This window comes from Scyliorhinus canicula, chromosome 16 (genome assembly GCF_902713615.1).
Source record: "Scyliorhinus canicula chromosome 16, sScyCan1.1, whole genome shotgun sequence".
NCBI lineage: Eukaryota > Metazoa > Chordata > Chondrichthyes > Carcharhiniformes > Scyliorhinidae > Scyliorhinus > Scyliorhinus canicula.
The window spans coordinates 42021718-42044186 of NC_052161.1; the positions used below are offsets into that span (position 1 = coordinate 42021718).

At 43.9% G+C, this 22469-nt stretch overlaps 2 protein-coding genes across 10 annotated transcripts in view; both read left to right on the top strand.

Moving 5' to 3' along the window:
• Nucleotides 1–4334: 4334 nt before the first annotated feature.
• Nucleotides 4335–12649, top strand: gnrh3 (gonadotropin-releasing hormone 3). 2 transcript variants are annotated; one of them, XM_038773283.1, is made up of 4 exons: nt 4335–4382; nt 4498–4680; nt 11344–11433; nt 12382–12649. In XM_038773283.1, the coding sequence occupies exons 2-4, from the start codon at nt 4540–4542 to the stop codon at nt 12451–12453; spliced, it is 303 nt and encodes a 100-aa protein (XP_038629211.1). In that variant the 5' UTR covers nt 4335–4382; nt 4498–4539; the 3' UTR covers nt 12454–12649. The 2 variants fall into 2 exon arrangements, with proteins under 2 accessions (XP_038629211.1, XP_038629210.1); XM_038773282.1 differs by having other exon boundaries at nt 12386–12649.
• Nucleotides 12650–20095: 7446 nt separating this feature from the next.
• The window catches only part of LOC119950706 (proliferation marker protein Ki-67-like), a 66116-nt gene continuing 63742 nt past the window's right edge, over nt 20096–22469 (top strand). For 5 of the 8 annotated variants that reach the window (XM_038773364.1, XM_038773370.1, XM_038773369.1 and 2 more), the window contains exon 1: nt 20308–20481. The gene's annotated coding sequence lies outside the window, so the exon portion shown is untranslated. Of the gene's footprint in view, nt 20198–20307; nt 20482–22469 lie in introns of those variants that run through there. The other 3 variants (XM_038773365.1, XM_038773372.1, XM_038773371.1) reach the window with 3 other exon arrangements.

The window sequence follows — 22469 nt, forward strand, 5'->3', positions numbered from 1 at the left end:
CTTAAGCCCTCACTTCCACCCTATCCCCGTAACCCAATAACCCCTGCTAACCTTTTTGGACACTAAGGGTAACTTAGCATGGCCAATCCACCTAACCTGCATGTCTTTGGACTGTGGGAGGAAATCGGAGCACCCAGAGGAAACCCGCGCAGACACAGGGAGAACGTGCAAACTCCGCACAGACAGTGACCCAGCGGGGAATCGAACCTGGGACCCTGGTGCTGTGAAGCCACTTGTGCTACCATGCTGCCATGGAAACAGTAGCTGCTTCTGTTTCCCATTCAAGTAATGATGTAATTGTCTTGGCGGTTTAGTGAGATGTTGCTTGATGTCACTGTTAACCATGTCCTGCAGCTATAGTTCAGAATTATTTTATGGACCTAATTTTGTCCTGGACAGTGAAAATGTTCGCACTCAGTCCTTAAAGTCCTAGATGTAGCTCATTCAAGCAAGAGACTTTCTCTGGCAAGAATCCTAGCCATGAACCCAGGCCGCATTATACAGCCAGTGGAGAAAGTGAAGGTGGATGGTCAGTAAAGAATAATGGGACCTCAGAGGGAAATTCAAAGAAAGGAGCCAAGGCCTTGCCATGTGGCAGCCATCAAACCATCATGTCAAGCAACAGGTTGGTGTGCTTACTTCCCACCACATGACTAAGAGTGGAAAATATTCTGCTACTCAAGGGTCAAATTTTTTATAAAGTTCACCATCTTCAAAGCATTGTCCTGGAACCCCTTCAAATTGGTCGGCATGCCTTCAGTGATGAGTGCGGCCATTTGTATATTGCAATGCACCCAAAATGACATTGGAATCAATGCTGTGATATATGTTTCTACATTGTTCTATTCAGTCATTGACTTTGCCACATTGGTGTAGGTGCCAATATATTGTGAGCAGGTGACATCATATTGATTTATGCAGTTGTTAAACAATTGAATAAACTCCTAAACTGTTGTTCTGCTAGGCAGCACCATTGAGTCCAGTATGATTCTGCTTTGGATCTGGAGAGGCAGGAATGTGATGCGTTTTATGCTGTTGGAAAATGAAGTTTGTTCTTGTTACTCTTTTTGACAGTGGATGCTTTACTGTTGGGAACCACTTGCCAAAGGTTGTAGTAGATATTCGCTTGTGCGATTATTTGTGGATTATTGCTTGCATCAATTTGTCCTGTTTTGATGAAAGTCAAGGCACAAAATCTTTGATTTATTCAGATACGCCTTGGGGACAATGGATTGATAATCAAAGTGATTTTAACACAGAAACCAGACATTCCATAAAAGCAGCTACAGGTCAAAAGAATGACCTCCACACATTCAATTATATATCAAATTTGGAGTTCCTTTTATTTTTAAATGGGACTTACCATTCCATTCAGGACCTTTAAAGAGAAAAAAATTCTCTTTAAAGATGCCAGAGAATATGCAGAGATGTAGCTTAGAGTTTAGTCAAGGGAGTGCGTGAGGGAGAGCAGGAGCATGAATGTAGGGGACAAGCAAGAGAATCCACCACCATTACTCAATTTGTCTTACGTACCCCCAAGCGATGTCTCACATATGCCCTGAGGTAGGCATACCAGTTTGGAAACTGCTGGTGTAAAACATGCGTTTTGGTAAGCTAGAAAATTTGAAGAGGTTGCTGTTGAAAACGCACCACTATTCTTAGAATTCCCCCTATACCAAAAAGGGGCGACATTCTAAATGGTGAACAGGGGCCGGGATTCTCCCCTACCCGACCGGGGGGGGGGGTCCCGGCGTAACGGAGTGGCAAGAACCACTCCGGCATCGCGCCTCCCTAAAGGTGCGGAATTCTCTGCACATTTAGGGGCTTGGCCCGCGCAGGAGTGGCTCCCACTCCACCGACCTGCACGAACGACCTGCCGAAAGGCCTTCACTGGCCGGCGTGAGTTCACACATGCGCCGGAGCATCAGCGGCTGCTGTCGACACCCCGGCGCATGCGCGGTGGAGGGGGTCTCTTCCGCCTCCGCCATGATGGAGGCGGTGGCGGCGGTGGAAGAAAAAGTGCCCCCACGGCACAGGCCAGCCCGCCAATCGGTGGGCCCTGATCATGGGCCAGGCGACCGCGGGGACACCCCCCGGGTCAGATCGCCCTGCGCCCCCCCCCCCCCAGGACCCCGGGGCCCGCTCGCGCCGCCTGCTCCCGCCGGCACCAGAGGTGCTCTGATTTCCGCTGGCGGGAACAGCCTGTCAGTGGCGGGACTTTGGCCCATCGCGGGCCGGAGAATCGCAGCGGGGGACCCGCCGACCGGCGCGATTCCCACCCCTGCCGATTCCCGGGTGGCGGAGAATTCCGGCCACGGCTGGGCAGGATTTCCACTGGCCGCGGGCGATTCTCTGACCCTGCGGAGGGTCGGAGAATTCCGCCCAGGAAAACTCACTCCCTGACTCCGATGCAGGCTTCGGTGGGTGCTATGCAGGTCAAACTATATTTTCAAGTTATCCCCCGGTATAACCCATACCTTCACCGAAGATTTCATCTACTTACCACTTAGTAGCATCGATCCTGGTTCCCCCATTGCTAAGTAAGTAAAGTAGACTTAGGAATAACCACTGTTTCAGGTTAAATTAAATTATTTTATTATTATATTTTTTTTTTAAAGCTGCAATCACTTTCTTTACAGAAAGGTAAAAAGATCTTGCTTCTGGATCCTGCTTGTTGGTTGAAGGGACCTTCAGGCCCACCTTGACAATCAATCTTCTTTAAAGTCTGGTCTTCTTCAGATGTATTCGCTGGTTAGCTCGGTTGCTATGTCTTGTCGATCCCATGTACTGACTTATGAGAGCTGGCTCTGCTGGCTATCTCTGAGCTGACTCTGCTTCCTCTTTAAATTCTAGTCTTCCTTAGATGTATTAGCTGTTTTAGCTCGGCTGCTATGTCTTATCTTTCCCATGATCGAGCTGGCTGTGAGCTGCCTCTGCGTCTCTTGTTCCTTCTCTCTGAATTCTGGTTCTGGTAGTTCCTGCTCTGGTCTCTGGGTTTATATTCTCTTTCTAACAGTTATTAAGTTTTTATGACCTTATTATAAAGTAACTATTAGTTCACTTTGATTGTAAAAAGTATCTTTGATCTAAACATTCTAATACAACTAAGTATTCATTTTGACATGACCTCACCTCTCAGGTCTCTGATTACATTGTTTCCTTTGTGATGTTCAAAGTTCCTTTGTGATATTCAAAAATGCTTTGGTTTCAAGAGTTGTTACTTTTAATTCCTGTATTTTCCAATTGTGTCCTCAGCTCATAATTTTGACTTCGATTTTGGCTTTAAATTATGTTTCTCGTAGACCGATAGTCTCCAGTTTCTTTAATTTACTTGGTGTTAACAGAATTTCACACCTAGAATTGTCACTAAATTCAACCGAACCTCATCCTGGTTTAGCTCACAAGGCTAAATCGCTGGCTTTTAAAGCAGACCAAGCAGGCCAGCAGCACGGTTCGATTCCCGTACCAGCCTCCCCGGACAGGCGCCGGAATGTGGCAACTAGGGGCTTTTCACAGTAACTTCATTGAAGCCTACTCGTGACAATAAGCGATTTTCATTTTTCATTTTCCTTTCCTTTCCAGCCGTTTACTAAGAGAGTTAATTTCAATGAAGGTGTGAAATATTGCTTTTAGCTGTATGCTAAAAATTCACTTGGTTATAACTTGAAAGGTTTACATTTATCACCTAAATCAAGTGAAACCCTCATCCATGTTTTTCCAGATGCTTACTAAGATAGTTACTTTCAATGAAGGTGTGAACCATTGTTTTTAACTTCATACAAAAATCCTGTGTGTTTGCTTGGGAGAAGGCATCTTCATTTTATAATCCTGCTCTTTGCAGCTGCTGTTAACCCTTTGTGGGATCTTCCCCTGTATTCTCTCGTGTTTCTCTCAGACCAGATATTGCCAGACTTCCATGTTTCAAATGACACATCTTTCCATTACAAGGTCAGATTGACAAACATGTTAGATGCCTATGTTTGGACCCCTTTGGACAATATTGTTGTGCTGAAATAGAGGCCAAAGTTGCCAAAAGAGAATAATACCTTTGACTGTGATGATGTACAGATTGAATAAAATTCCTGCAACTGCCCAGTCAGATGGTTAAGTGAATTTGTAAGCTTTAAAGCTCAGTTAAGTGCTTAAAAGTAGAGTGCATTTTAATATACCAAGGGATTTTTCTTTCAAAAGAACATGTTTTCATCTTAATGTCCTTAATGGATTATATACTTGTTATAGGTTTAGTTATGGAAAAAAAAAATCCCTTTGTTGCCAATTAGGGATACAATGGTGATCTGCTATATATTGAAGAGCCGCAACTGAAGCTTTTACTTTTCGATAAAAAGAATAAAGGACCCTTGAGTGCAGAGTGCTCTTGCCAAGTAATTACCTACTGGTCACATCTAGCACTATTAGTCTGTTAACACTAAATAAGGAATAGGTTTGTTTTGTATATTTTCCTGAGAGCTAATTTCTATTTCTCATTCCATTTTATAGACGAACTTCTATTTTTCCTGGAGCCTTTTCCTCTTCATTCCAATGGAAGTTACCAAGATAGTTTCCGTCCATTTCCTGATAGCAATAGTTTTTACTGCTCATGGCTGTATCTCTCAGCACTGGTCTCATGGTTGGCTGCCTGGAGGAAAAAGGAATGCCGTAAGTATGGATGCATATCTAGAGGTAAGACTCAGTCTTTATTCCATTGTTATTTGTTATGTTGTTTACAAACAATACATTGTAGCTGGTAAGATGTTGGATTGTTAACTTGTTAATTGTTAAAATTTAACTTGATGGTACTCACTCAAGTTCTCATTGTGAGCAACTCAAGAAAGTGAACCATTTACTGGTCAGTAAATCCCGGCAAGTGACTTCAGTCAAGGCTGCAACACTCCTTGTCTAATAATAATCATCTTTACTGTCACAAGCAGGCTTACATTAACACTGCAATGAAGTTACTGTGAAAAGCCCCAAGTCGCCACATTCCGACGCCTGTTAGGGTACATGAAGGGAGAATTTAGAATGTCCAAATTACCTAACAGCCCGTCTTTTGGGATTGTGGGAGGAAACCTGGACAGACACAGGGAGAACGTGCAGACTCCGCACAGTGACCAAAGCCGGGAATCGAACCTTGGAGCCCGGCACTGTGAAGCAACAGTGTTAACCACTGTGCCACCTCATATATTGATGTTAATGACTGGTGCCAGGAAATGCATCATTTGCACAAACCTTTCTTAAAACTTTTCCCCAACCTACCTCACCGCTGCTGGTGCTAACTATAAGGAAGCTAAGGTTCTGTGACGATTCAAACTATCCCTTGCCAAGACGCCAGCAGAAGACCGATGGGAACCCCAGAGAAATTATAGGTTTGATTATGTTCAGTTATTTCCCTGTTTTTTCTGGGATTCAGCTGCTCCTCTTCGGCCATGAGAGTTTCCATGGAATTTCAGCCCTAGAATTTTTACCTTCACCAGAGCTGAGCTCAGCTAACTCAGTACAGAGGAGGGTTGAGTCAGCAACTTCTCAGGTTTGTACCCCTTAACATCTTTTATGATATAATTTGTTCCCTATTGAAGTGAGCTACTTTAGCTGTTTGCATCCATTTCCAACAACAAGCTCACATATTAAATGGCTGCCAAACATTCCAACTTGATGGCTCAGCTTATATTTCAAATCTGTTGACAGGATGAGGGTAGTGAGAAGTGAACGAGTGACTTCAACCAACCAGGTATAAGCAGGAAATCTTCAAGCTTGCAGAGAATATTCAGTAAAGAATAATTCATTTACATTGCACATGCTTTCTTTTGCATAATGCTAGCGATTAACTTCTACTTGGCTTGGTCCAAGCAAGCAATCAGCACAGCATTTAACATGTAGAAGTAGTGAATGTTTTATGAATTAGTGGTTATAACAGGATTATGTTTGGGCAGCACGGTAGCACAGTGGTTAGCACAGTTGTTTCACAGCTCCAGGGTCCCAGGTTCGATTCCCGGCTTGGGTCACTGTCTGTGCGGAATCTGCACGTTCTTCCCGTGTCTGCGTGGGTTTCCTCTGGGTACCCCGGTTCCCTCCCACAGTCCAAAGATGTATGGGTTAGGTGGATTGACCATAATAAATAGTCCTTAGTGTCCAAAAAGGTGAGGTTACTGGTTTACGGGGATAGGTTGGAGGCATGGGCTTAAAGGGGGGTGCTCTTTCCAAGAGCCGGTGCAGACTCAATGGACCGAATGGCCTCGTTCTGCACTATAAATTCTATGATATTTGATAAACAGGAAACAGGGGTGGGGAGGGAGGGGATGGGGAGTGTCGGCTGACAGGTGAGGTGGGAAAGACAGGTGGAGTAGGGAACAGGGGAGCAGAAGAGGGGTAAGTGTTGAGGGAGCCTGACCCTTCACATATGTGCTCTGGTACTGACTGACAGCAGAATAGCTCAAACACTTAGAAGACACTATTAAGATCTTTTCTCCACAATTTTATAATTTAGTCCAAATTATGAGCCAGCAGTGTTGACTGGGGTTAGTTTTTGTATATCGTTGAGGAGAATTGATGTCCGCATTGGTGTGAGAGTAAATATTTATGAAGTGCTTTGCTGCTGACCTCATGCATTGTTGGCTGACCATGTGAGATAGTTTTTCAGGCTGTTAGCCAACGAAGGTTTTAAAAATCACGCTGAGCATTGCTGCAGCATCCAGAGTATCATCTCACAAGGAACTAAAATCCATTGTGATAAGTAAAGTGAAAGGGAAAAACATATTTTTAGAAGCAAACTGAGGAAAAGATGGAAGTGTTTGATAAAAGTGGGGGAGGTATAAATAAAATACCTGCGCAATAAACAAATGCTATAAATTTACATGGGTGATGGAACAAAAAAAGGAAAATCTTGTTGAGGCCTGGATTTTTCTGTGGTGATGGTGAAAAATCTGTCAGCGTTCACTGCAGTAAAACAGATCGAAAGTTCAGGAGCTTAGCCATGTGCAGGATAATGTGGAAATCAAAAAGCTGCTATGACTAAGTTCAGGCTTGGTTCATGAACTGACAAGGACTTTCACTCTAACGCTGTTAGTCTCACTGTAAAAACCTGGAAAAGAATTGCACCTTGTTGAAATAAGATGTTTTTGATGACATACCAATCTCATAATTAAACACTTTCACTGGCCCTGAAAATAATTTTATATTTGGAAGATTGTCAAATTTTCCCATAATTAATTAAAAGTTCCACATGCATTCAATGTGAAATATTCATAAAATCAATAAAAAGATAAAGATTATTTTCTTAAAAAGTCTCTTTCTCTTCATTTTCATTCCCACCTTTATATTGTCACACACTTACTTCACAATTTTAAAATTTAAATTAAAAGTGAAGGATTTCAAGTGCTTTCAATTCTTTGGTTTGCTGTGTATAAACACTTCAGTTTGATTGATTGCCTACCTGCAACTGGACACAGGTCATCCCCTTGTTTTGACAGCAGGTTTAAACTGGCGTTGGAAAGGGAGCATTTCCACCAAAGTGATCACTAAACCTTGTTGGACAGCTTTTATCGTGGTCAGCAGCAAGTGTCCTTGCCGACCGCAAAATCAGGGATAATATAAGTCATTCTAAATCAGAGATTTAATTTTTTTAATAAATATTTTTATTTTCCATTTTCACACTTTCTTCAGAATTTACACCCCACCAACAAACAGTAAATGGTAACGAATACAATGTCAATCCCTTTGATAACAACAACAATCCCATCCTCCCACCATCCCCCAAACAACGGCCCACCTGACAATATAAGCATCAAATAAAATAAACCCTCCCAAGGTGGAAATAAAAAGGTAAAAAGAAAAAGGAATCAGGAATCGCCTATGGTCACCATTGACATATATAGTCCACCCTCCAACCTCCTCCCCCCCCCCCCATATTCAATGCCATCCAATCCCCAAAAGAGTACCGTGAATGACACCCATGAATTGTAGACACCCCACCCCACCCCCTCCCAGATTCCTCCCCTCCACTTCCTCTTGTAAACTCCTCCCCCCAACCTCGGTTCCTTCCCCCATCTTTTCACCCCGGCTAGACTCACCGAAACCTGTTCTACCAGGCTCCGATGGCCGCAGCCCCTCCCCCCACCTCACTCCCACTCACTGGCTGGCTTAAACCGGCCAGCGTCGAGGCCTCCGCCGGGTCTCCTTCCCCCTTGCCTGGTCCCAGGAAAACCAAGAAATCTCCTTTAAACCACAACCCCACATACACACCCAAGCCCCAAAGAACCATCATTGAAATTAAAGTCCCATCTCTTCCCTTGTCCAAATATATACAGCATTGACTCATTTAGTACATACACCAACACGCAGTGAAAAAAGAAAGTTACACGAGGCTACATCATCAATTCTGCCTTCACAAACTCCTCCGCTGTTTCAGCTGTTCTAAAATAATAGTCCTTGGATTTGTAGGTCACCCTCAACTTAGCTGGATATCCTCTGTCGCACTGTACCTTGCTGATGTACAGTGCCTTCTTCACCCGGCTGAAGGCAGCCCGCCTCCTGGCCAGCTCCACCGCAAAGTCCTGGTATATACCTATACCTGCTCCAGCCCACCGCACCACTCGCTACTGTTTTGCCCAGCACATGACTTTCTCCTTCACTTTATACCTACGGAAACACAGAGTTACTACTCTTGGCAGCTCTTACGCCTTTGGTATAGGCCTCCACGATCAATGAGCCCGATCCAGTTCATATCAGGAGAGATCGTCCCCCTCACTCAATAGCTTTGCATCGTGGCAAAATACTCCGTCGATCTTGGGCTTTCCAACCCTTTGGGCAGACCCACAATCCTCAGATTCTGTCGCCTGGATCTGTTTTCCAGGTCTTCCATTTTGGCTCACATACCCTTGTTGGTCTCTATCACGCTCCGCAACTCCTTCCACAACGAGGTGAGTTGATCATTGTGCTGCAATAAAGCCTCTTCCACTGCCTTGAGTGTCTCACCTTGCTCCTGCACTCCGCCGCAGTGCTTGATACCGCCGCCCTCACCGGGGCAATCGCCTCCTCCACCAGCACTTTCAATACCGTCTCCATCTCCTTCTTCATCGCTTCCATGTGTTTTGTGAACTGTTTTTTCAAGTTCCACTGCCTTCACCTTGGTCATTTCTTCTGCCGTGAGCGATGCGGCCTCCCCTGGTGCCTCAGCCTCCGCTTTCCTTGCAGTTCCTGCGCTGACTTTTCCACTCACCGGCGGACTTTCATTAGCCCCCTTTTTCACGGCCATTTTTCTCCCAAACTTGGACATTTCTCCTCCCTGTGCCTTCTTACAGCCTTGCCAGCCTCCGTTGCCCCCGGGACCGGGCATTAAAACTCCGAAATTCCTATTCCCGAGCGGGAGCCCTCCAGTGTGCAGCTGCCTCCTGCCCACCGTCACCAGAAGTGCCCTAAATCAGAGAGTTGAGGAGAAAAGAACAAACTAGGTTAATTATGTATTAAAATATTTCTTAAATTTGAAGAAAACAATCGGAGTAAGAATGAATGCTGCTGCTGAGGATTAGCAGAGGAACTGGATGATTTCAATAAAAAAAGTCATGAGTGGCAATTGAATAAACTAGCTAAATCCAGCTCCAAATCTTTTGCTGCATCCTGCATATTGCTCTCATTATTTAATTTCTAGGTGATTAGTATAGATTAGAAAAAATATTGTGCAAGCAGGATGCCATTCAACATCTTCACCAGTCTGACATTATGAATCTCACAATTAATCTCTGTTTGCTAATTCAGGACAACTTTACTGAGTCCCATGTTTTCTACCTGAATCCTCTGTATTCAAGTTTAATTATAAGTCTTTAATGTCAAAACCTTTTTAAAGGGTATAAATGAAGGATATAATGTGGATTAATTGTGAAAAAGAGTACAGAGGTTAATGATAGTAATTGAAGAAACACTAATCGTTGCACTGACAGCATGTAAGTTTTCCATATCAATACCAGTGAAAGACCCATCACAACTATATTTGCACATTCATTTGCAGGCACAGCTGTCAGGATTTGCCCCCCTGCACTCTCAGCTTTCCATACATTTGTCAAACTCTTATAGTGATATCCCAGGTAATTAAAAACCATGATCACACTCACACCGCCACTAAACCTTTACCCCTCATCCCACCCCTCTGTGGTGAATCAGAATATGAAGTTTTGCTGGTGGGGGAATGATTAATAATACGGTGGGGGGGGAGGGGTTAGCAAATGAGAGGAGAGTGTGTTCAGGCACATGGCAATCCTGCCTAGCTAAATGCCCTTTCCTCCTCCATCACTAGGTCGGCCATAATATTTCACCCTTATAGTTTTTCAAGCTTCACAACTAAACGGGCATTATTGCTCCAAATCACAGTTGAACGACCAGGTCTCTTTTTTTTTTAAGTGAAGAGTTTAGTCAGCATTAAATTACAAACTTTATGGGAATACCCTTAACAGAATTGTGCATGTGTTTATCATGCTATGAATGCTGTGTATGTACTGACCTCAGTGCGGAAGGAAAATTGCATGTTGAAAACATTAGTTGCAAATTAATTTAGTTTGCATTGAGCAGATTGTGGTTCCTTGATTGATTGATTTTGCTCACTGGTTCGTCTCATTCAGTCTAGTAGCTTTCCCTACCTGGAACGTAACCAGTGGATATTTGAGCCAATCAACATGGCTAATTAAACAGGTTATTTAAACCAATTCAAGTGGCACAGCATAAATGGTTAAAGTGTGATGGATGTTGCACCCCATGTGTGATACCCTGTGATGCATGATATACACAAGACTATCAATTAAATAGAGAAGCAAAAGAAGAATGCGTTTAGAGAGCACCTTTTCATATCACAGGAACATGTTGAGCCACTTAGCATATAATTAATTTTTTAAAATGTAGTTCCGAGTACTTAGATAATTAAGATAGCCATTTTGTGCACCAAGAACGATGGGATTAATAACTATTAATCTGGTAGGAATACAGATAAGCATATTTTGAAAAATAATGCACACACAATACCCAGTTTGTAAATCTGGGGTAAGTTTGAAATGAAGAATCTGTTCTCTGAACCCAGAATAGTTATGCCCTTGCGAATAAATGTATCATATATATGTATGTTTTATCCCTCAACGGGGAGATGGTGGTTTAGTGATAATGTCACTAATCCAGAACCTCAAGCTGTATTTTCCCTGCCCTTCTCTCCTGAAAGCAAGAAAACCTTGATGGGTTCAGTTCCACAGACTCTGATCATCCTCCGCAATTCACCTGTAGAGATGCATTTTCTAACTGGAGGACTTTAAACAATTCAACCTCTCAAAATTATAATTTGGTAATTTGTAAAAATAATCTTTTTCATTTCAGATGGTAAATGATGAAGACATCATAACTGATTTTGAGATACCCAAATATCAGTATTTATACCAGAAGATGAATAGTCCTCCAGCCTATATAGTAAGTATACAGGCTTCATAAAAAGCACGATGATCCTGAAAGAAACATAGGCAATTTGGGGAAATTTGAATTCTTTCAGAAATGGGCATGTTTGGGTCGGGTGGAGAGCTGTAGTCGTAAAAGTTTGAATCCCAAATCCAAACCACTCACTCCAGGTTTTAAGGGGAGTGTGATGAATTGTGGGAATAACCTTAACAGGTTATTGTCAGGCTGTCAACCCATCCCCAAGAGAAGACTGGGCACATTAAATATTATAATGATGTTGCATGTCTCATTTTTACACCTCATTTGAAATTGAACTCTGGTTGGCCAAGATTCCCAGGCCTCGCGAAACCCAACAACTAAGGTTTAAACCAAGGCGTTAATTTCCACTTGGCTCCCTTCAATCAGGCCTCAGACTTAAAATCTTGTCCGGAGGTCTCCCCATCCTCTGATCTCCAAGCTCTCCGCGATGGGAATGAAACACTCGCCAACCCAACACCAGATTCCCACACACCTGCAGGCTGTAAAACTATGCCCCAATGGGAATAAAAATTGGGAAAAAGGAACACCGGTTCGAATTGGTATTCTATTTTAAGGCATACAAGACTAGTTTGGAACAGTACTCTTTATTTCCCAGCTTTTACTGTTTTGTTTCCCATTGGACCTGTGAACTGCATTTTGCCGAACTAGAAACCAAGGCTGTCAATCAGATTGGCTTCTGGGCAGGGAATCTGTTGGTGATGTCTTCTGGGTTTTCTAATTGCTACTGAGCAACCACAACCCACCGCTCATGATAATTCACCTCTTGGTGTTGCCACTGTAGGAATTATTTTCTTAACAATGTCAACGAATAAAGGTAATTTGGAATGAAAGATGTGGCACTGTTTTTGTTGTGCCATTTATATTTTCTTCACATTGATTGAATTGTATTTATTAATTATTGTCCCAATTTTGGTTGTGTTCCAGCCAGACATCAGCGATAGGAAATTTCAGGAAAAGAGGAAGCTCCAATCAAACTTGCAGCAAAATACTGACTGACAATTTATCACAATTGCCTATTTATTTAAAAACATACTTTGTTGCGGAGAAGATTTGTTCAATATTTTGACATTAAGATTTAAGTGAAATGTATTGGTACATCGGACCAACTACATCTGATACTTTGAAGTAGCTAAGCATGTATCACTAGTAGAAGGAATACAGATAAATATTAGATTGTTTCCATTGCCTGAAAGGGTGTTTCCTTTTCATTTTTGATAAGTGGATACATCTTTAATGTTTTCTACAGACAAACATTCTTGTAAGGATCATCAAGCCTTTGTCCATGTATTTAAGAACAAGGCATATTGCCATGTGAATTAACCATCTAACATTCTACCACAAGAACAAATGCTTCTAATAATTAACTTCTTATAACATACTTTGCTCAGAAATGCCCTGGCAATCAAATGAAAGTAAGGGCTTGATAAACTTCCAGTCATGGTCCATCAATTGCTCATGTTGTACAGCAAACTACGTTAAATCATTAGGGTTAACTCAAGAGAAGCCATTTCACTGAAAACTGAATTTAAATCCCTCCAAAATAACAACATAATTATATAATACAATTGTCAGATGTGAATGTAGAACATGCCATCTACATGGTAACTATTAACCTGACAATTCAGTCACCTGTATTGGGTTCTCAAACAATTTTCTTCTTCCTCCTTTCTAATTGGCTATTTTCTATTTTTAGTCACCAATCATCCAAAGCCTTTCTCCCCATCATTGTCAACGGAGCAAAAAAAACTCTGAAGTACAGTCAGTCAGTATCCCTAAAAATAACATGTAACCATTTATTTAAAATAAACGGACCCAGTTGGCTTTAAGGTCTTTTCTTATTTCTGTGAAGCTATAGAATCATAGAAATTACAATGCCGAAGGAGGCCATTCGGCCCATCGAGTCTGCACCAGCCTCTAGAAAGTGCCCCCCACCCAAACCCACACCTCCACCCCATCCCCGTAACCCAGCAACCTCACAGAACCTTTTTGGACACAGAGGGCAATTTAGCATGGCCAATCCACCTAACCTTAATTTGCAATTCGGACATGCAAATGGGCCAGCACTCTGCTGGCACGAATTGCAAGCAATTCAAATTCAAGCGGTGCAATCCCTGGGGCGGAATTAGTGCAAAACATCCTGGCAGCTGGTGCTGTTTTTAAAAGGTTCATTCACCACACACTGATTGCATACACAAAAATGGTTCAGAGAAGGCATACCCCCGATTTTGGGAGTCCGAGGTGGACCCACTGCTCAATACCAATAATGTGGAGATGCCGGCGTTGGACTGGGGTGAGCACAGTAAGAAGTCTTACAACACCAGGTTAGAGTCCAACAGGTTTGTTTCAAACACAAGCTTTCGGAGCGCAGCTCCTTCCTCAGGTGATTCACCTGTGAAAACCTGTTGGACTTTGACCTGGTGTTGTAATACCAATAAGGAGACGAGGGACACCCTCTTCCCCAGGGGCCGCAGACTCAAGCCCACCTTTCTGAACAGCGCCAGGGAATAAGTAGCAGAGGCAGTCAATGCTGAGAGGCTCACCAAGAGGAGACAGCTCGTGATCTTGAGGGGTGGAGGTCACTTGTGAGGCTTCTGTCCAGAGAAGGGCAGTGAACCAGGGATGGTTCCAAAGGCCACGGTGCAGGTGTCCTTAGTTTGGGGTGAGCTCTGTAATTCCCTGCTTCCTCTGCATTGGAGCAGCGCTTCTGAGGAGTGCCAAGACCTGGTGAGCCACTGATTGAACTTGACCATGACCATCCCCTCGATGATACCGCTGGGGTTTGAGGGTGTCCAGAGGGGTGGCTGGGTGGGCTCTCACATGATCAGAGGCTCACTGAATATTTACAGGACACAGTGAGCAGCCAGTAGTGTGAGCAGCCAGAAGCTTGTAAGTAGCACCTAAGGGTTATCCCAGTCACCCCTTAATCTAATCTAGACGTCTTGTTTGGGGTACTCAAGGGCGATTTAGCATGGCCAATCCACCTAACCTGCACATTTTTGGACTGTGGGAGGAAACTGGAGCACCCGGAGGAAACCCACTTTTTAAAATTTTATTGATGTGGAGATGCCGGTGTTGGACTGGGGTGAGCACAGTAAGAAGTCTTACAACACCAGGTTAAAGTCCAACATGTTCATTTCAAACACTAGCTTTCGGACCACTGCTCCTTCCTCAGGTGCATGAAGAGGTATGTTCCAGAAAAATATATATAGACAAATTCAAAGATGCTAGACAATGCTTAGAATGCGAGCATTTCCAGGTAATTCAGTCTTTACAGATCCAGAGATAGGGGTAACCCCACGTTAAAGAGGTGTGTATTATCTCAAACCAGGACAGTTGGTAGGATTTCGCAAGCCCAGGCCAGATGGTGGGGGGATGAATGTAATGTGACATGAATCCTAGGTCCCGGTTGAAGCCGCACTCAAGTGTGCGGAATTTGGCTTATAACTCAATTAATGGTCAATTGATCATTTAATAGCTACAGGGCAAACATCAAACTTGTGATTTGTCTCCCCCATTGACGTTTTAGTGAGGGTGTAGGGAGGAACTACAGCACCCTGTTAAACCCAGCTCATAGAATTATCAAATGATCACAGCACAGGAGACAATTCAGCCCCCTCATGTCCATGCAATTTCTCCATCAGAGTAACTCAGCTAGTCCATCGCCTTTCCCCTGAAGCCTGCAATTTCTTTCCCTTTAGATAATTATCCAATTGCCAGAATTGAATTTGCTACCATCACATTCTCAGGCAGTGCATTACAAATCGTAACCACTTACTGCTTAACAAAAAAATATTCTTCTCATGTCACATCTTTTTTTTGTTTCACTCCTTGATTCTATACTCCAACAGGTCTGTGATTATTCTGATCTTGGCTTACAACCAATATGTTATGATCTTCTTCTGACCAGTTGAATCCCCCACATTCTAAGGCTGGCTGTGCAAATAAGCAAAATGTTCATGTGCAGCAGCCCGTCCATTTCAAATGTAAAAGACAACAGCAGCTCGCGGAGCAGACCCAAGATGTAATCGTGCAATTATTACATTTGATGATGTGCAGATCTGAGCAGTTACCGTATATACTCACGTATCCTGCGATCTCGCGTATCATGCGACCCCTAAATTTTCGTCCCCAAAACATGATTTTATCATATATCTTATGTATCATGCGAGTCACTCTTTTGAGATACCAGATGACACTAGGCTAGGCTTTCCGCCGTAAACAACCGAATGAGAAACAGCTGTTTTGCTGTTTCTAATCACGATAATAAACAGTTACCTAACACGTAACAAGTACCGTAACACATAACAACGATCGAATACATTCTACCCTTAGCCACTATGGAGAAAAGATCTGCGAAGAAATATACTGCCAAATTGAAGCTGCAAGTTGTTGCCGAAGCGGAACAAAGCAACAACGTTAAAGCTGCAAAGCTGTTTGGTGTCGGAGAAAGCTGTGTCTGAAACTGGAGAAAACAAAAAGAAAAATTGAAGGAAACTCCTTCCTATAAATGCGCAAATCGCGGGTCGAAATGTCATTGGCCACAGTTAGAAGATAAAGTATCAAAGTGGGTGTCCGAAAATCGAGAAAATGTTTATATTATAACACGATCTAAAATAAGACTTTATGCTTTACGAGAAGCAAGAAAAATGGGCATTCGTGTGTTTACTGCAAGTCCCGGATGGTATACGCGGTTCATGAAAAGACATGACTTTGTGTTAAGAAGAAAAACAAAAATTGCACAGAAACTTACCGGAAATGGATACGGTCTGCTTAACAGCCTAACAGCCTAATCTTGGCCAGCACTTCACACCCGCAAATTTTGTATCTCGCGTATAATGCGACCCCCCAAATTTAGGTTACAATTTAGGTTTTCAAGAGTCGCATGATACGCGAGTATACGGTATCTAGGTACTTGGGGAACCTGTGACAAAGTGGAATAATATCTGTACCTGTGAGCAGTTTACACACTTCACCCATCTGTGGCTGAAAATATCAGTGTCAGTCAGAGCCTCAGTTCAGTCTCTTTTTACAGTTGAAGTTCATGTATCTGAGCCAATACCAACAGTTACAGAAAAAGTGCCAGACTTCATGAGCAGCAACAGTGCTCGGTATTGTCCCTTCCAAAGGTGGGGCAAACATACAGCAACAGCAAAGATAAATAAATGAGTTATACTGATAAAGGGAAAGAAAGAAATATCATGAAAAAGTTAGATAAAATCTGATGGGAAAAAGAGAAAAAACATAATCGGGGGAAAGTGCAACAAAAATTTAATTCAGTACAACAGAACACAAAACCGAAGACATACTGATAGAGATTTTTATTGAAAAATAACTATTCAGGCTGAGTCAGTACTGAGAAACAGAGTGTGAGCAAGAGAGAAATAAATGGAGCCTTGCTTTTTACAGATCCCCCAGTATGATCATCCATAACTTGAGGGGTAGAGAAATATTTGGCTTAGTTTCAGCCCAAAGACACATGACAATTATAATGAACTGATATTTGCCAGGGCCATAATAAACATGCAAACTCCTGACTTTATTTTATTGGTACCCAGTAGCAAGGAGAAATAGGAGCTGCAGAGACAAAGGTGTTGGATTGGGGGTGAAGGATGAGATTGTCTTAAAATGGAAGAGATTGGGTGAACAAGATTGGGTAAGGAGAATTTGTTGTAACCTGGAAGCCAAGTTTTATCAGGTTATATCAACACAATCATCTACAATAAGGTCACAGTGGCAAGGTCCTTGTTTGCAAGCAAATGGCCATTTATGAATGGGATGCAGAGAGGGGCAATAATTGTTGATCTGCCAGCAAAGGTCTCAGTATCAGCAGTGGGCGGAGAGAGTGTGCAGGACCGGAAGGAGGTTGGCATGGTTAACCCAACAAGCAATTGGGATGGGAAAGCAGAAGAAAAGAGGATAATGGGGCAGTTGAGGTGGCTACTCCTGAGGAGTCAGCAACACGTGCCTTGATAGGCCATTCAAAGCTAATAACCCCGCCATATCTGCATCTGTTGACATCAGACAGTCGTTTTGGTCAATGCCTTCACAACTTTTGTCAGTGTCAAGGATTTGTTTGTCTTTGACCACTTGGGTGCCTATTTTAAAGATACTGTCCCCAAATGCTGGTATGGGATAAGGAGCAGGATGAAATCCATCCCCTTAGAAGGGTCCATGGAACTTTGAGGTTATAGCAGTCAGTGCTAGAATTTCCTGTTAGAATTCCTTTAACATTTCCCCTAGATACAGCACTATCAATTTAATGGCACGTCCAATTCAGTAAATACTTGAGCATTATTTATTAAACTGAGTTCTACCTCATACCGGAGGGGGGGGGGGGGGGGGGGGAGGGTGTATGATGGCATTGTGGTTAACACTGCTGCCTCACAGTGCCAGGGAGCCGGTTTGATTCTGGCCTTGGGTGACGGTCTGGATTGATCGATATTCACATGTACCGGAGTACATTGAAAAGTATTTTTCTTGGCTAAGGGAATGTACACAGTAGACAAAAGGAATAATCAACAGAGTACATTGACAAATAGTGATTGGTTACCGTGTGAAACCAAGCAAATACACGAGCAAGAGAAGCATAGGGCATTGTGAAATGTTCTGACAGGGAACAGATCAGTCCGAGAGAGAGTTGTTGAGGTGTCTACTAGCTATGGGGAAGAAGCTGTTCCTATGTCTGGATGTCTGGGTCTTCAGACTTCTGTATCTTCTGCCTGATGGAAAGATCTGGAAGGGGCCAAAGCCTGGGTGGGAGCGGTCTCTGACAATGCTGTGTGCCTTTCTGAGGCAGCAGGAGGTGTAGACAGAATCAATGGGAGGGTGGCGAGCTTGTGTGATGCATTGGGCTGAGTTCACCACACTCTGCAGTTTCTTGCGATCTTGGGACAAGCAGTTGCCATGCCAAGCTGTGATGCAGCTGGATAGGATGTGCTTTACGGCACATCTGTAGAAGTTTGAGGGAGTCGATGCAGACATGCCGAATTTCTTTAGCTTCCGTAGAAAGTAGAGACTTGTTGGGCTTTCTTGACTGTTGCATCAATGTGAGTGGAGTAGGACAGACTGTTGGTGATGGTGACCCCCAGGAACTTAAACCTATCGACCATTGGAGCTATTGATGTAGACAGGGGTATGTGTCATGCTTCCTGAAGTCAATGATCAGTTATTTGGTCTTCGGTCGACTGATTCGTGTTGTTTGAGATATGACCCACCAGTTGTATGATCCACAAACTTATAGATCGAATTGCGGTTACATCTTGCCATAGTCATGTGTGTATAGTAAGTACAGTAGAGGACTGACACACATCCTGATGTTGAGGACTATTGTGGAGGAGGTTACTTATCCTGATTACACATTCTGCCCATTGTCTGCATGGGTTTCCTCCAGGTACTCTGGTTTCCTCCCAGTCTAAAAGATGTGCCAGTTAGGTGGACTGGCAATTATCAATATGTGGGGTTGCGATGATAGGGCAAGGGAGGGCCAGTGCAGACTCGATGGGCTCAATGGCCTCTTTCTGCATTGTAGGGATCCACAATAAGGTGTGTGTGATTTTTGCCCCCATTTTTCCTCTTTCAGAGGGTATTAAAAATGCCCGTCCACATCTTAAGGACTGAAGAAGTTTAACTGATAAACACGGATTTCCAGCATTTTCTGATGCTATTGTTTTTTTTTTAGCCATGATGTGGAGATGCCGGTGTTGGACTGGGGTGAGCACAGTAATAAGTCTTACAACACCAGGTTAAAGTCCATGATGTGGAGATGCCGGCATTGGACTGGGGTGAGCACAGTAAGAAGTCTTACAACACCAGGTTAAAGTCCAACAGGTTTGTTTCAAACACGAGCTTTCGGAGCACGGCTCCTTCTTCAGGTGAATGATTCACCTGAAGAAGGTGCCGTGCTCCGAAAGCTCGTGTTTGAAACAAACCTGTTGGACTTTAACCTGGTGTTGTAAGACTTCTTACTGTGCTCACCCCAGTCCAACGCCGGCATCTCCACATCATGGCTACCATTGACACCGCAAACTGCCGGCTCAAAGTGGAGAGGATCTCCAGGAAGATCGGATTCACCTGAAGAAGGAGCCGTGCTCCGAAAGCTCGTGTTTGAAACAAACCTGTTGGACTTTAACCTGGTGTTGTAAGACTTCTTACTGAGGTTAAAGTCCAACAGGTTTGTTTCAAACACTAGCTTTTGGAGCACTGCTCCTTCCTCCTTCACCTGAGTAAGGAGCAGTGCTCCAAAAGCTAGTGTTTGAAACACACCTGTTGAACTTTAACCTGGTGTAAGAATTTTTACTTTTTTTAAGAAGCACATCTCATTCTGAAAGAAGTGAGGATGGTCAGGTGAGTATTTGGAACTGAGTCCTGGCCATGGACGCGCTGGGGGGGGGGGGGGGGGGGGGGGGAGGGGAGATCATTAAGATCGCCTGCCAGTGAAGTGAATCACAACTGCTACTACCTCCCTCGAGCGGGCCGGACAACAACTGCCGACAGCCGGCCGGAACCGCGCAAGCGCAATCGCAGCGCGCAGGTTTAAATCTGATTGGTACGCGTCGACGAACGATCAGCCAATCGGTTGCTTTGGCGCCGAAATTCAAACGGAATTTTAAAAGAGAGGAAAGGCGCGCGCGCTGCTGGAGAGAAGGGGGGGCGAGGAGGTGCGCGCGCGCGAGTTTAAAGGGGGATTTGGTGAGGGAAATATCTGACAGTCGATTTAAACGGCGTCTTAAAAGTTTTAAAGGTATATATATTTTTGGTAAAGTTATTTGTGTTCCGCCGTGGGGACGGGGTGGGGAGAGGGAGGGGTGGGCGCGGCTGGGACGAGCGGGCTGGTTGACGGTTGGGGTGCAGGGGGCCGGGGTAACTGTCAGAGTGCGAGAGAGAGAGACGCGCGCACAGAGGGACTGAGGGGGGCGCCTGGCGGAGCTCCCGAGGATCGGCCAGCCCTGCCCAGGGCGAAGTTACACAGAATCAATCGCACCCGAGCCGAATAGACCGAAAGGACATTTAAAAGGTGCTCTCCAGGTGAGCTGCAGCCAGTAAAGGCTGTTCAAAGGGTATGGGAATGGACCCGAGCGTTGCAGGTGGTTGTATGTTTAACAGGATCGCATCGTGCGCTTGTTTTATTTGTGTGTGTGTGTCTGCATTTTGTACATTTCTGATGCCGACCCAACCGTTTGCAGTTGAAAAATATATACATCTCTCGTCCTTTGACAGTTACCAGCATCGTTGACGTTATGCCCTTTTTTGACATTCTCTCCCCGACGCGGGGTTTCGGTTTGATTCATTTTAAAGCACCGATCTGTCGAGTATTTAAAGGAAATCGGTGCGACTGAGGCGGCTGAACAATTTTGCATTGGTTTGTTTTTGATCCCCCGGTTTGACTGAGCCAGGGCGGGAAGCCAGCTCTTTGTGAAAGGCGCGGATCAATGCCGCACCTGCCCGCCCTCCCCAGTGGGAAGACCTCTCGGCAGCGCCGTTACCGACCAGCGCTTGTTTGCGCTGCAGTCCCTTCCCACCGCCGACCGCGCGCCCTATAAAACTTTCCTGTCCCCGGGTTGAAGTTAACTCGGAAGGTTAATGGGAAATTACTTGACACAAGGAATTTGGTCTCTATTCAAAATGGGGGCTCGTGTAGGGACGGTCTGGATTTTCCTGTTCTGGTCAGTGCCACATCACAGTGTAGCTGTGCAATGCTAGGATAACGGTCTGACAGGTTAACATTAATTGGAGTTAAAATCAAAGTTGATAGCAGGCATGTGTAAAGAAGAACTTCGAGATGTCACACATGCCGAAAGGAATGCCATGTCTCCAAAAGGTTACTGAAATCCCGAAAGACGTGCTGTTCGGTAATTTGGACGTTCTGAAGTCTCCCTCTGTGTACCTCACCATCGCTGGAATGTGGCGACTAAGGGCTTTTCAGAGTAACTTCATTGCGGTGTTAATGTAAGCCTATTTGTGACAAAGATTATAATTATTACCCCAAACGTGCCCATCTTTTGTGCCGCCCAAAATATGCCCATCCAATACCTGCTCCAGGTTTATCTATTCTGATCTGGATGGCTCTTTTGTCATCCAGCCTCCTCAAAACACTAGCTCCCTTCTCTCTCCACAGACGCTGTCAGACCTCCTGAGATGGTCCACAATTTTCTATTTTTGTTTTGGATTCCAGCATCATCCTGCAGTAATTTGCCTTTATCAGGACTATTCTGATGTTCTGACCAGCCTCCCCAACTTCCAAACTTGAATTCATTCTAATGCACTCATTGCTCCTTAACTGATGTTAGTTCCTAGTACAGCAACATCCAGTTTATTTAAAAAAAAATTCTCATCTGTTTTCAAATCCCTCCCTATCGCACACCCTTGACCACTTTCTCAGTCATTGAGCTCCCAGATCTCTGCATTCCTGGCATCTTGCTCATTCCATTTTGGCCCTTCTGGCCCAAAGATCTGGAGTTTTCTTTAAATCTCTCTGTGTCTTTGACCAAGCTTTTGGCTACCTCACCATATCTAATATTTTATCTGGCTTGGTACTCAATTTTGTTTAATACAGTTGTTATTAATAATTTTCTCTATGTTAAAGGTGATATATTAATACATATGGTTATGTGCAAAGTTTGTCATATCTGCTTTATCAATTTACAGTGTTCCTTCCCATAAGGAGTTGGCTAGGAAAGGTAGGCAAGTGAGACACGTCCTGTCAGTTTCTGGTGACTCTAACAGCAAAAGAATAAGATGTTTTGACAAAGTCAGTAGAAAAGTTTAAATTACTGTGGTATCATGTGGGCTGATTGAATAAACTTAACATGAAAGCTATAGGTGGAATCCTGTGCGCCCCCCCGATGAGTTTGTTGGGGTTCCCAACTTCAAAGGCATTCCATGCTCGATTAAGGGACCCAGTATCTAGAGGGGAGGCCTGCTAGGAGCCATCCCTTGACCTTGCTGCAAACGTGTTTCTGCCTCCCATCCATCCCAACCACTCACCTCCTTCTGGGTCTCAGGTGAATGTAGCA